The 15,071-nt window shown below is 44.5% G+C and overlaps 1 protein-coding gene across 5 annotated transcripts in view; it reads left to right on the top strand.

The window, feature by feature from the left end:
• The first annotated feature begins 5,144 nt into the window (after nucleotides 1-5,144).
• Gpat3 (glycerol-3-phosphate acyltransferase 3) overlaps nucleotides 5,145-15,071 on the top strand; it is an 80,606-nt gene continuing 70,679 nt past the window's right edge. For 4 of the 5 annotated variants that reach the window (XR_007213517.1, XR_007213519.1, XM_048363986.1 and 1 more), the window contains exons 1-2: nucleotides 5,520-5,672; nucleotides 5,954-6,234. Coding sequence is in view for 2 of the 5 variants with exons in the window: in XM_048363986.1 (XP_048219943.1) it covers nucleotides 6,094-6,234 (141 nt within the window). In the remaining 3 variants the exon portion in view is untranslated. Of the gene's footprint in view, nucleotides 5,373-5,519; nucleotides 5,673-5,953; nucleotides 6,235-15,071 lie in introns of those variants that run through there. The other variant, XR_007213518.1, reaches the window with a different exon arrangement.

Here is a 15,071-nt window from a genome sequence, read left to right as displayed (position 1 = left end):
TCCCTTCATACCTTCATAAATGTGCATACCTTTCTCCTATCTAATTGTGTGTGTGTGTGTGTGTGTGTGTGTGTGTGTGTGTGTGTGTGTGTAGGTACTGGGGTTTGAACTTAGGACCTGGGCACTGTCCTTTAATATTTTTTTGGCTCAACACTAGTGCTCTACCACTTGAGCCACAGCTCGCTCTACTTCTGGCGTTTTGGTGGTTAATTAAGGTCAGAGTTTTATGGGCTTTCCTGCCCGGGCTGGCTTTGAACCTCAATCCACAGATCTCAGCCTCCTGAGTAGCTAGGATCTTAGGTATGAGCCACCAGTGCCCAACTAAATTTCATTTTATTCCACTGAACCTTTGCAGGGTAGAGGAGCAACAAGGCCTTCACCCTTACAATGACCTTTAGGTCTTTTCATTTTCTGTAAAAATCATATTGTCTTCCCCTGTAATTGCCTGCCTCCCCCCACCCCTTTTCTCCTTTAGAGAGAGCTATGTAGATGATGCTTTTGGTGCCCTTCTCCCATTAAGCTTTTGTCAATTCATTTCTCACATTCAGTACCTTAACAAAGAGGAGTGGAAGGGCTCTCTTGCTCCTCCTTACAAGGGCTGTCAGAGAGCTAATGTCTATATCCAGAGTATAATTTGCAACCTTTTGTGAATCACCACTGGCTTTGAACAGAGTGTATTTAGGAGTGAAATTCTGTGCAGTGAAGTAGAATATGGGTATGGAGGAACAGATCAATGTTTCAGTTCAGTATTGGGGCTTGAACTCTCAGCCTCATGCTCTAACTGAGTTTATTTTTGCTTATGGCTGATGCTCTATCATGTCTCCAGTCTTGGCTTTCACTAGTTAATTGGCATTAAGAGTCATAGATTTGTCTGCCTGGACTGGCTTTGAACTGGGATCCTCAGTAGCTAGGATAAAAGGTTTGAGCTACCAGTGGCTGGCTTCTTTTTCTCTCCTATTTTCCACAAATGATGAGCAGCTGCCTGTGCCGTGTTCTCCTATCACAGTGTGTACCTTCACTAAAAACAATGCGCCAGAAGGGCTGGGAATATGGCCTAGTGGTAAAGTGCTTGCCTCATATACATGAAACCCTGGGTTCGATTCCTCAGCACCACATATATAGAAAAAAGCTGGAAGTGGCGCTGTGGCTCAAGTGGTAGAGTGCTAGCCTTGAGCAAAAAGAAGCCAGGGACAGTGTTCAGGCACTGAGTCCACACCTCAGGACTGGCAACAAAAACAAAAACAAAACATAAACATAAAAACAATGCTCCAACACCATGGACGAAAGCCTCTGAAGCTATGTGCCAAAATAAGCCTTCCTCCTGTTAAGCTGATTATCTCACAATGATTTGTCACAGTGACAGAAAGCTGACTATCACACCAACTCCTTAAATCATTATCTGTCACTTAGTTCCAGTTATGACATCTTACTTGTCATAAACATCTATTCCTGAAGCTATTGGCAGTTGCTGAAAGCTGTTTAGCCTGAACTCTTTTCACACTGGCCATGATTACAGCTATTGTAGGAGCTTGAAGAAGATGGAGATAACACAATGAGCTCTCAGGTAAGGACTAGCTTTTGTGGATCAATTCTTTTGGCTTTGGTTCCCAGAAACATATCTGGGTTCCTGGGTCCTTTGTTACTGGTTAAAACAGGCTTAGAGTGTGATCTACAGAACATCATCATCACCAAGGTCCTTTCAGACTTAGAATCTGCATTTCAACAAGTACTGAGTCTTACATATTAAACATTTTAGAAACTCTGTCCCTCTTCTTCACTCTTTTTTTCCACTTCATTTGGTGTTAGGTGTTGACAAAATGTGCCTAAATTTATATACAGTTGGTTAAGGCAGAGCAATGACAAACACCTATTTTAAGACTAGAAGCGATATTAGAAATTGAAATACAAAGCTAGTGGTTCACACCCATACTCCTGCTACTCAGGAGGCTGAGATCACAGTTTGAAGCCAGCATGGGCAGGAGAGGCCATGAGACTCATATCTCACCACTGCAAAACCCAAAATGGATCTATGGCTCAAAGTGGTAGACCACTGGCCTTGATCAAAAAAGCTCAGGGACAGCATCCAAGCTCTGAGTTCAAGCCCCAGAACTGGAAAGAAAGGAAGAAAAAGAAAGATTGAAACACAAGCATCAGGGAAGCTTATGCTATACAGTAATAGGTGGAAAAACAGGGTCTTACAAAACTTCTCAGGTAAGTGCTCAGCTGTCCTGAGCCACACTCCCCCAGTTGGACATTCCTTATTAAGTACTGGCTCTTAGCTACATTTTAAGTACATAAGGTCCATTCCCAATAAGAATTCTAAGTGTTATTGTAAGGGCTGACCTGAAAACTGGAGTAACTAAATATAAGTTTTAGTGTTAAAATTATAACAGCTTCTAAACCCTGGTGATGCCTCCATGCTAGAGGGCTGCAACCCCACCCATGAGACTAGTTTCTTGTAGTTTGACATTTAAAAATGTAGGGAGCACTTGTTCACCTCTATACCTGGGTAGCAACCATGGTAACGGACAGTAAAAAATGATCATAGTCATAGACTATAGAAATAACCATAATAGTAGTAGAAATGCCATGGTAACTGTTGGGTTGGTTTACTTATGATTGAGTACTGAATTGTTTTAGCCAGCTCAAGCTTGCTTAGTGGTAATGGGAAAACATGGTCGCAATTGTTCAAATAAAGTTGGTACTAGGTCAGCCTGACTGCAATATTCTTTTTCTGTAAACGGCTTGCTTAACCCATTTGTGACTTGCTCTACCCCCTGCCCTAACCCCCTGCATTGGTGCTACGTGATCACCTGTTGTCAATTCCTGATATCGAGGCCAGTTCCCGATATCAAAGCCGAAATAGGTAACTGAAAGGGTAGATAGCCAATGGAAATAGGACAAGATTTGCTTGCCAAATGCCATCCAATCAAGTATCTGCCAAGTTGGACATACCCTGCCCCTGTTGTAATCACAATAAAAACCCTGCCTATCTGAGGACTGGGGCTCTCAATCCAGATCCGCTGTGTGGGTGATGGTTGGGGGTCCAAGCTCCAGCTTGCAATAAAGACTCTCATGCGTTTGCATCAGTATCGGCTCCTTGGTGGTCTTTGGGGACCGGATATCTGGCATAACATTATTACCCCACATTTACAGAACTGGGTGGTATAATGGGTTGAATTGCAGCCATCCAAAAGAGAGGCCCAAGCCCTAGCTTCTATAACTTGTGAATTATTTGGAAAAAACAAGCCTTTATTGATTAGTTGCAATTAAGTGAAGATCTTGAGATGACATCTTTTATTAGGGTGGGTCTTAAAACTAAATGCTATTAAAAACTAGAAAAAGGTAAAGAAAAATTCTTCCCTAGAGCATTTAGAGGAAATCTGGCCTTGCAGATAGACATTGTGTGTGTGTGTGTGTGTGTGTGTGTGTGTGTGTGTGTGTGTACGTGCGTGTGGGTCCTGAGGCCTGAACTCAAGGCCTGGGCCCTGTCCCTGAGCTTTTTTTCATTTTTGCTCATGACTACTGCTCTACCACTTGACTTCCAGCATTTTTGGTGATTAATTGGATAATCTCATAGACTTTCCAGAGTTTGGCTTTGAACTGAGATCCTCAGATCTCAGCCTCTAGAGTAGCTATGATTACAGGTGTAAGCCACACAAGCGCCTGGCACAGATAAACACCTAGAAACAAACACTACTAGTTGTTTATGTTTCACACAAGAGTGAAAAGGAGCCTGGGGGCAGGGCAAGCCTGTGATCTCTTCTTTATTATTGCCGTTGCTATGTACAAGATTTTGGCCCTCTGGTGTTTCAGGCTAGAAAGACTTAGTGTGAGCAGCTACTCTCCCATCTCTTCCTAGAACTTTGTTGTTTGCACAGCTGCTTCAAAATAAAACCTGAGTCAGCTGTTGGTGGCTCACTCTTGTAATCCTAGCTACAGGAGAGGCTGAGATATGTGGATGTTAGTTCAAAGCCTGCCCAGGCTTTGAGTCCTTGAGACTCATCTCTACTTAAGCACCAGAAATGGGAAGTGGAGCTGTGGCTCAAAGTGGTAGAGCACTACTAGCCTTGAGCAGAAGAGCTAAGGGACAGCACTCAAGCCCCGAGTTCAAGCCCCAAGGTGGACCAAAAGTACAAAACCCAAAACCCCAAACAAAACAAAACAAAATAACCCCCATATCAAAGCCAGTTCCTGGAATTTAGTGATAAGCAGTTAAAATCACTGGGGAGTGTGTACATTCCGTGCCAGAGTATAGTTAAGCAGAAAAACAAAGTCACTTGTCTGGTCTCCTTTGCTGGATGGACTTTAGTACATTCAGTGTTTCTTAGTCATTTTGGTTTGACAGGGTTTGAAGGGTAAGCATTTCGCTGCGTGTTAAATGAGTCAACATAATCAATGAGGCTTTGCATTAAGTATGTTCTACACATTTTCAGCAGAGACTTTGGTAGCTCTCAGCAATTTTTTTTTTTATTTCAATGAATAGGAAGACCTTTCAGTTGGAGAAACCAAACTCCTGAAAGGTTTTCATTCACAACTTGATTCCTTTCCCCCTCTTAGGGGAGGAGCTTGTGACAGGTACCAGGCCGGAAGTGTAGACTGCAAGTTCTCTTTGCATAGGAGCTTCCCCTTTTCCCAGTCGCCCTCCCCACCCCCTACTTCCTCCACGCCCTTGGCAAGGGAGAGTGTTCACTACCACATTCGCTATTATCACTTTCAATTCGACACCTGTTACCTATAAAAGATACCAGTCCAATCAAGCGATGTCTGATGCAGTGTGATCTGGACACAGGAAAGCCAGATTTCTTTATTTACTAGGCTTCTCAGTATTGCTGCAGGACAGTCGAGTAAATGCGAGTTTAGTTTCGCCCTTCGCTGTTGCAGTTGCACTGATGCGGAGCCCTGGGAGGCTCAGGTGGAAGGCTGGCTCCCGCTCGCCATTCCCTGCAGCTCTGACGGAATCTCAGGGAGGATTTCTCCTCCCCCCCTCCTCTGCGAGCTCTCCCTTCACCTTCCTTCTTTTACATCTCTAGAAAGGGGTTCCCCCGGTCGCTCAAGCTGGCCTGGAACTCGCTGTGTGTGGCCCTGGCTGACCTCCCTCCCACTCGGCCAATCCTGCGGATTCAGCCTTCCGAGTTGTGTGTGGGGTTACGGGCGGGAGCCAGGACTCCCGGCTCCCGGGTTTCTTCAGTGCCTGAAGGGATGGCGTCCGGGCAGATGAGGCCCTTCGTAGCCACTGCCTTCCACTCCCGATCAGCCAGCTTCACCACGGCAGCTCGGCGGCCGGCGGGCAGAGCCGGGCCGGGCGTGGGAGTGCCCGCCGAGGCGTGTGGCCGGGTCACTCTCCGCTCCTGGAAAGCCCTTCCCGGGAGGTCGTTTGTACCCGCACGCCAGCGAGACCTCCGCGGGGGTCCGGGACGGCAGTGGTTCTCTCCGCGGGCGCAGGCACTGCCCAGGATCGCAGACAGGGATTCCCGGTGCCGCGGGGAGCGCTGCGGGCGGTGGGCCGCCGCGGCGCCCCGGGGGACTGGATCTTCCCAGGCTGGGTGGCCGAGGAGGTGGGGCCCAGGCAGCGCGAAAAAGGGCGCCGGGAACCCGGGAGCCACCAAGCCGCCAGCCTAGCCTCGGGCCCCAGTGCGCACTGGCGGGGATCTGGCCTCGGGAAGGCCTCGGTGAGTCACTGCGGGGGTTGTCGCAATCGGCACCCGGAGGAAACCAGGCACGGGGCGGGGCGCGTTCCTGGCTGCGCCCCTGCGCTCCGGGCGCACCGCCCGCGGCTCTGCGCTCGCCCCCACTTCTGTCCGCACTCCCGCAGTCTGCGATCGCGCCGGCGGCTTCGGCTCTTCTCCCGGGCCTCTAGTGGAGGCCCACGGGGGCCCAAGGAGGAAGGAAGGCTATTGCCCTCGTTCTGAAAGCTTCCCCCCACCCCCTTCCTCCCTTCTTTGCTCCGCAGCGGTGAGAGCCGGGAGGGGGCGGCGTTGGTGGCACCGGAGCTGCGATTGGACGGACGGACCTGACTGCCTGGGGACAGGGACCGCGGGCGCCCTCAGCTCTCGAGCGCGGACCTCCCGTCCCGAGTGGGTGCGCGGAGCCATGGAGGGCGCAGACCTGGCGGGGAAGATCCTGTCCACCTGGCTGACGCTGGTGCTCAGCCTCATCCTGCTGCCCTCGGCGTTCGGAGTATCCCTGGGCATCTCGGAACTTTACATGAAGATCCTGGTGAAAACTTTAGAGGTGAGGGGCAGAGGATGGGGGTGGGTTGGGGGGGGGATCGCGGGTCGTCGTGGGCCAGAAGTGGGGATAGTTTGGTTTCTCCAAAGGCATCTCTGCTTCTCTCACCTGGACGGGAGGAGGGAACGGGGTCGAGACCACTGGATCACCTTATTGACACCACTCTGCTCTGGTTCTGTCATCACTGATTTTACTTGGCTATCAGCGGATTTGTTTACATCCATCCATCCTTAGGAGGCGCTGCCAACTTTATTCTCTTGAGTTTTTACAGCCCAGGCTTCACCGGGCCTTTTGTGTACCTTATAAGGCATCCTGTCCAGCCAGGCATGGGTTCTGCTTTACCCCTAAGATAAGAAATCAATTGCTGGGTGGCTGAAAAAGAATCGGATTTTATTTTAGTAGAGTCATGGAAATATTATCTAACCAATGAATGGTATTTAAAATGCCATGGCAAAGGTTGTTCTTTGACCTCAGCCCTGCTATGGCTTTGTTGCCACATTCCTTAGTCAAAAACGCTAGGTGCAAGCCGGCGGTATCGTTGGGAGCAACTGCATCATTGTCTCCGACAGGGCTCTCCTGAATTACAAAAGGCATTGGCAGGTAGGGAGGACAGAGAGGGAAACTAAGACTCAGACTTCAGTAGTTTGTTTGAATTGAGTATGGGAAAACCAGGAGTTTAACTCTGGAGAGGGTCTGAAGACTGCACAGGTTTGCTTTGGTTTGGTACCAGGATCCCCGTTGTTTTTCCATATCTGACCTTAAGCAAGGTCATCTACTTATTAACTTCACCCTACTCATCTATAAATTAAGAGTAACAATAATAGCTCTTTCCATGCTGACTCCTCCCGCCCCCCACCCCTACACACACTTAGTGCTGAGGCTTGAAATTAGGGTCTTGTTCATGGGTGGCACTCTACCTCTTGAGCCACACATCAAGTCTCATATAGTTGTTTTTAATAAATTACATGTCATGCTCTTAGAAAGGAGCTGCGTATGTTAGGTGCTACATATGTTTGTTATTATTATTAATTTAATTTTAAGATTCTAGGATCTTTATTTCTCTAGATTTCCAGTACCTTCTAATATAGGTTGTCATTTTTCCTTCTCTACTTTCTGGCTGCTCATAGAACTTTGCTTTCTCTGCGCTTCTTTCTCAGTAATAGGGTAGCTCACAGATAGACATCTTTAACTCATGGGGCTCTGGCCTCTACCTGTGATGTCTTGTGTTATCATAGATCCTTGCTGGGCCTTCTTGTGGTTATTTCTTTGCAGAGTCCTTGAAATATATTATGTTTGATTCTTTGTTTTCAGATCTCATGCTTTCATTTTATTTATTTATTTATTTTTGCCAGTCCTGGGGCTTGAACTCAGGGCCTGAGCACGGTCCCTGGCTTCTTTCTGCTCAAGCCTAGCACTCTACCATTTGAGCCACAGTGCCACTTCTGGCATTTTCTGTATATGTGATACTGAGGAATTGAACCCAAGGCTTCATGTATATAAGGCAAGTACTCTAGCACTAGGCTATATTCCCAGCCCCTTTCATTTTATTTTTATTTTTATTTTTTTACTGGCTCTGGGGCTTGAACTCTGGGATTTGGTGCTGTCCCTGAGCCTCTTTTGCTCATTTCAAGTCCTCTACCACTAGAGCCATAGCACCAATTCTGGATTTTTTGAGTAGTTTATTGGATATAAGAGTCTCATGGACTTTCCTGCCCAGGCTGGCTTAGAACTATGATAGATAGGATTGTAGTCAGATAGCTAGGATTATAGTTGTGAGCCACCAGTGCCTGGCTTTCTCATGCTTTTAAAGTTCTGCTATTTCTACTTGGTAGATGACCTTAGTGTTGGACTTTTCTTATAGTTTTTATATTCTGAGTGTGGTCACACTGTACACACTGAGTTTTTAGTAGCTTCCTACTCGTAGACCCATAGCAATTGATACTCTTCTGGGCTCCCTCCTTGTTTGAGTTGTGTAGCGACTGAACTGTCTTCCCAAACAATAGCTTTTGGAGAATTGATTGAAGATAAATCAAAATACCCTGATTCACACAGGTGCTCATACCCATCTAGCATTATTGTTTCAAGTGTTCAGAAGAGGTGTCGAGAGAGATAGCAAGCAGCTAGTTGTTCTTACAAGGCGAGCACTTTACCACTAGGCCATATTCCCAGCCATAGTTGTTCTTAATCTACCAAATTACTATCGTTGATGGGGTTCTCTCCAATGTAAGGGCCCAGCCTTTACTTTGTCTGGGCTTCAATTTTTTGAAAAGACTTTCCAAGATGAGTTTATTAACCAAGGTACTTAGTTTTCTTAAGATTGTTAATTTTATAATTAGTGTGGGAGATACCACCTTTTAGCTCAAGAACCTGTTTAGTTGGTAATGTAAGGCCCTGTCTTCATTGCTAAGACTCAAGTTATTCTGTCAGAGAGATGCGTGGCATGTATGGAATCGGAGTAGTGTCCATTCTGTGAGGCAGCTGATCAGCTGGTCATGACCACTTGGAGCTCCTCTGTTTGGGAACAGCAGAACTCATAGGGATCTCCAGATCTTCCATCTCTTGACAGGAAGAGTGTTAAAAGGACATTTCTATTCCTCCGGGATTAGTACAGTGGATTGCTTTCCCAACTATAGGGATCATTCTGAAAAGTATGCCAGTTATTTAGTTTTAGAACAGCTTCTGTTTTGGAAAAATGCTGTGCCTTTTGCTAGATTCTGTTTAATACCCAGCCCTTTTTATTGCTCATTATTCCTTAGTAAGTTCTCAACTGATTTGGCTTTTTTTTTTCTTTTTAGTCCAGTTCCAAGAATGTTCTTTACATTTCTTGAGCGGATCTGGATATTTCTCAGGTTTCTTTGGTTATAATTTGTGTACCATGTAAAAAGATCATTTGAAGTGGGCGTTGCTGGCTCATACCTGTGGTTCTAGCCACTCAGGAAGCTGAAATTTGAAGATCACTGCTTGAAGCCAGTCCAGGCAGTAAGGTCCCTGAGACCCTGTCTCTAATTAATCAGCAAAAACCCAGAAGTGGAGGTGTGGCTCAAGTGCTAGAATGGTGGCCAAAGGTCATTTGATTTTGTCCATAATGGATTTACTTTTTTTTTTTTTTACAAATTTTATGATCAATAAGTGGCTTTTTTATGACCATAAACTCAAATTCTGGTTATTGTATGTGTATGTAGTTCCCTTCTGAATAGCTGACTGGTAATTGTTACTTGGCTAGTGACTCACTGTATATAGCTTTTCCTTGACCTCTTCTTAGCATGTCAGTTCATGTGATAATTATTTATTAGTATCCACTTAATACCTTCTGCATTTCAAGATGTGTGTGCAAGTTCCCAAGTATGGCAAGCTATTTGAGGAAAGGGCTTGGATACTTGGCTTTTAGAATTACTTTAGTCAGTTTGTAAACAGTGAATTTTCAAGGGGCATATGTAATTTGTTAGACAATATGTATACCAGTATGATAACAATAGTGAGAAATTGTTTTAGGAATCCTGACTATGAAAGAAAGAAAGGGAAAAAGGGAAGGGAAGGAAAATAAACTTGTGGCTGGGTGGAGCTGGAGAGGAAACCACCCTGGAGGTAGGATGATTGTGTCTAAATCTCTGGAAGGGTAGGGTGTGTGTGAGGTTTTTATGTTTAGCCAACAGAATCATTGGATTAAACATGGAAAGGTACCACATAAGCCTGGAAGTTAACCAGAAGGGTTAACGTTTAAGGTGAGAGTTAAGAAGGATTGGTACTCATAACCTGGGGCTCATAAGTAGAAACAAATAAGGAATGGAATGAGAATACAGATATGACAGACAGAACGGAAGAAAGTAATGATATAGAACTTAAATTATTTAATATGAACAGATGAATGAATAAAGAAGAAGTGGCACACACACATACATACGCTCATACATACACACATATGTATACTATGGAATATTTCATAACCATAAAGAAAAATGACATCATGTCATTTGCAGGAAGATGGATGCAATTAGAGGACATCATAAAAGCCAAACTAAAAAAAACCCCTAGAATATTGTATGTTTTCACTCATGTGGAAACTAGACCTAAAAGACATAATACATGGGTTGGGAATATGGCCTAGTGTCAAGAGTGCTTGCCTTGCATACATGAAGCCCTGGGTTCAACTCCCCAGCACCACATAGAAAACAGCCAGAAGTGGTGCAGTGACTGAAGTGGTAGAGTGTGAGCCTTGAGCAAAAAGAAGCCAGGGACAGTGCTCAGGCCCTGAGTCCAAGCCCCAGGACTGGCCAAAAAAAAAAAAAAAAGACATACATAGTCATGGATTTGTAGATATATACATGTGTTCATAGACATAATTATTGCATATTAAACAACATCAGTCAAACTAAAGGACTACCCACAAGAGGAAGAGGAGGGAGAAAAGAAAGAGAATGAGAGCGAATAACTGTAATACCTTGTAAGTATACATATAAGGGCAGAGACACTCAATGCAAGTTGTTGGTCAGGTGGGGGATGGGAAGACAGAGAAATAAACTCTGAAGGTGGGAACTGCCTGTAGGAGATTGGGCTGTGGTAGAGGATTAAGAAGGTTAGATAAGGGGAAATTGATTAAAACTGTGAAGGCTGGTACTACTGGCTCATGCCTTTGTTTCTATTTAGGAGGTAGAGATCATGGTTTAGAGCCAGCCCAGGCAGGAATGTCTCTGAGATTCATATCCTCAATTAGCTAGCAAAAAGATGGAAGGAGAGTTGTGGCTCAAGTGGTAGAGAGTCAGCCTTGAGTAAAAAAAAGCCAAGCAAGAGTATGTGTGCATGTAAACATGCACAATCAGAAGTCATAATTGCCTATGTCACATGTTTGCAAGCTTTCTGCCTACTCTTTTTTATTTTTATTTTTTCCTGTTCCTGAGTCTTGAATTCTGGGACTGGGTGCTGTCCCTGGGCTTTTGTGCTTAAGACTAGCCCTATAGGGTAGTATACTACTTGAGCCACAGTTCCACTTCTGGCTTTTTGGTGGTTAATTGGAGATAAGAGTCTCACAGACTTTCCTGCCCGGGCTGGCTTTGAACTATGATCCTCAGATCTTAGCCTCCTGAGTAGCTAGGATTACAGGTGTGAGCCACCAGCATGCAGCATCCCACGTACCCTTTAAAATCAGACTTGAGCTGGGGATATGGCCTAGTGGCAAGAGTGCCTGCCTCATATACATGAGGCCCTGGGTTCGATTTTCCAGCACCACATATACAGAAAACGGCCAGAAGTGGCGCTGTGGCTCAAGCGGCAGAGTGCTAGCCTTGAGCACAAAGAAGCCAGGGACAGTGCTCAGGCCCTGAGTCCAAGGCCCAGGACTGGCCAAAAAAAAATAAATAAATAAAATAAAAAATAAAATAAAATCAGACTTGAAGCTACTTCCTGTTAGTGAATTGCACTGCTGCCTTTTCTACTCTCAAGGGTTTAGAAAGTCTGACTTGAGTTTGCTTGGGGCACAGACAATGAGGTGGCGCAGTACCAGGGTGGTTAGAAGCTGCTTCTGAGTTTAGGACCCTCTTGTCCACAGAGCTGCCTCCTGGAGCTGAGGCAGATGTGTTCTGAGCTGGTGCAGAAGATACTCATAATCTCTGCTGAATATGTTGTGCCTCTTTCTCTATGTGCACTTACTCCATTGGGAGAAATAACTAGCCATCAGGAGGGACCCTCATAGTTTGGAAAGAAACTGGTAATTTCTAGTACCTAGATCAGGTGTAGGGTGTGGACAGGGAGGAGCAAGACATCATTATTCTATTTGTGTCCTGGCTGTGTGGCGAGCATCGCCTAGGCTGGGTCCTTTCATCTTTACAATACCCTTGGCAGTGTTCCTGCTTTAGCATGATGACATATGCCCCAGGAGATTCAAGTCTCTTGACTGAGATGACTACAGCTGGCAAGTGGTAAGATTGAAGTTCTGAGGTACAGATGGCTAGCTGCAAAGCAAGGCTTGTTTTCTTACCTTCTCTTGCAAGGCAGCCTGTAGAGAAAAATGGGTTCCTTTTGGCACATACGTATTTTCTCATAGCTGGGGAGGCTGCAAGTTCAAGATCAAAGTGCCACTAGGGCTTCGTTTTCACGCAATCACTTCTTTTAGCTGGGTGATGGTGGCTCACGTCTATAATCCTAGCTACACAGGAGGTTGAGATCTGAGGCCAGCCTGGGCAGAAAATTCCATACAATTCTTGTTTCCAGTTAACCAGCAAAAAGCTGCAAGTATATCTGTGGCTCAAATGGTAGAGTACTGGCCTTGAGCATAAAAGCCACGTGAGAGTTCAAGCCTTGGTACTGGTGCACACACACACACACACACACACACACACACACACACACACACACACACACACAAAGACCGTATTTCACATTTGGAAATCCTTGGGCTTGAACTTCAACAATTGAATTTGGTCAGGGGAGGGGGTATAACTCAGCTCTTTCCTGCCACAAAATACCAATACTTTCCATTCTATGAGGATGGCATCACTGTTCTAGTCTGAATGAACTGTATGTAAAATGTTAAATCATATGCCCACAGTAAGAGAAAAAAGTGAGTTAAGCTTAATGATTGTTTACAAATTCTATTTTTTCCTAGCTCTTATTAACTTACAAATGATATTAGATGCCAACCTTTCTTTGAAAAATGATGGAATGGAAACCACCATTAGTTTAGGGGAGAAAAGATGGGGCTTAGAGTTTGAGAATCCCTGAACCAAATTGGCAAGATTATAACAGGATGCGGCCAGATTAAGGCCAAGTCTTATTAGCATTAGTGATGTGACACTTGAGGCTGGAAGCTCAGGTGTCTATTTATAGGAGCTTTCTAAGGGTAAATGAAATGTTCCTACTTGACTCTGGTGCTGGGCAGGTCCTGACTGAGTCTGGTCATGGCACATTCCTTGACTTCCATGTACATTTTTAAAAAATGGTATTTAGTTTCTTTCTTTCTTTTTTGTTTTGTTGTTGGCAGGGGCTTGAACTCAGGGCCTGGGCACTGTCTCTGAGCTTCTTTTGCTCAAGGCTAGCACTCTACCCCTTGAGCTAAGCCACCTTGCCAGCCCCAGTATTTAATTTCTATCAGCTATTTTCTTATGTATTTGAAAAATATTTTCAGTCTCTCTGGTTAAAGCTTAGCAATAGCTGAGGTTTTGTCTCCAAGTATTAATGTCATATTAAAATTATAGCAGCTTGGTGTCCATGACCCAGGCCTGGAATCCTAGCTACTAAGAAGACGGAGATCTGCGGATCTCAGTTTAGAGCCAGCCCAAGTAGAAACATCCAGGAGAGTCTTATCTTCAATTAACCAGCAAAAAGCCGGAAGTGGAAATGTAGCTCAAGTTTTAGAACACTGGCCTTGAACACAAAAGCTCAGGGATAGCACCCAGGTCTTGAATTCAAGCCCTAGGATCTCTCTCTCTCTCTCTCTCTCTCTCTCTCTCTCTCTCTCTCTCTCTTTCTCTTTCTTGTTCTCTCTCTCTCTGTCTCTCTCTCTCCCCCACCCTCTCTCTATATGGCTTTTAAACCTTATATTGTTCCTCCTTCTTTTCAAACCAGTCCATCATTGTTAGCTTCTGAATTGTTCTTTTATTTTAAATTTTCCCAGAAGTACTGGGGTTTGAACTCAGGGCCTTGGGCTTATTAAGTTGGCACTCTACCACTTGAGCCACACTTTCTGAACTGTAATCCTTAAGAAGCTCTAGCTTCTGAGCTCCTCTGGAACTCACTTGAATTATTTTAATTTTATTTATTTTTGTGGTACTGGGAATTGAACTCACAGTTTTGTATATACTAGGCAAGTGCTTCCTAAGAATAACAAGTTGAAAAGTTTATTTGTACTTTTTTTCATTGTGGGTTCAGGGTTTGGAATTCAAGGCCCTCGTTTGTTTGGCTTGCTTGCTGAACTGGTACTCTACAACTTGAGCCACAGCTCCAGCCCCACTTTTTGTTGGCTAAATGGAGATGGAGTCTTCAAGATTTTTCTACCTTGGCTGGCTTCTATCTTTTAAGTCTCAGCCTCTGGACTAGCTAGTATTATAAGTGTGAACCACTGGTGTTCAGCCCATTTGTACTTCCTTTCCTTTTAAAATTAGCTTTCCATGTTCAAAGCAGTTTCAGTTCAGCACATCAGTTTAGGAGTATCATGTATCTTGTACTTTTTAAAACTCTGATGTTAAATATAAGTAAACAATTTTGGAACTGCATAAGAAATAGTTAAAATTAAAAAAAATCACAGCTTGGTATATTTCTTTATACACCTTCACATTCAAAGCAAAGTGAGAGTTGTTTTCCTAGTTCCTGAATTTTCTCAAGCCTGTTGACCTCAGACTTAATAGGTAAGTAACCAGTGGGGCAGATGGCACCTTAAGTGGTGATTTCGTGGAGTCTTTCTAGCTCTTGCATGCCTGGGCTGCTATTTACTAAAAGCTTCATTCAAAGCCTCTTTACTGTATAAAATGCTCAAGTGGCTGGTTGGGTAGGAGAATAATGACTGTGTTTTGGACTTTATTAGGGGTTTTGGCAGTAGGTCATTTAATCTCAACAGCAACTTTGTAGTGTAGGGAGATTATTTTTATTTTATAGTGCAGAAGATTAAATTATTTTAGGCTCAGATTGCTTTCTTTTGGCTATACTAGGACTTGAATCTGGAGCCTCATACATGCTAAGCAAGCATTTTACCACCAAGCTACCATACGTAGCCTCAGCTTTGAATGCATGCAGCTTTTCCCCCTCCCTCTACTGAGGTTAGAACTTAGGATTTTTCACTTGCTAGGCATGTGGTTCCACAACTTGAGCCACACTCTAGCCTTATCTGCTGTTAGTTCAGTCTTTTGTTTTTC

The sequence above is a fragment of the Perognathus longimembris genome, chromosome 16 (assembly GCF_023159225.1).
Source record: "Perognathus longimembris pacificus isolate PPM17 chromosome 16, ASM2315922v1, whole genome shotgun sequence".
Classification (NCBI taxonomy): domain Eukaryota; kingdom Metazoa; phylum Chordata; class Mammalia; order Rodentia; family Heteromyidae; genus Perognathus; species Perognathus longimembris.
This window is presented reverse-complemented; position numbering and strand designations above follow the sequence as displayed.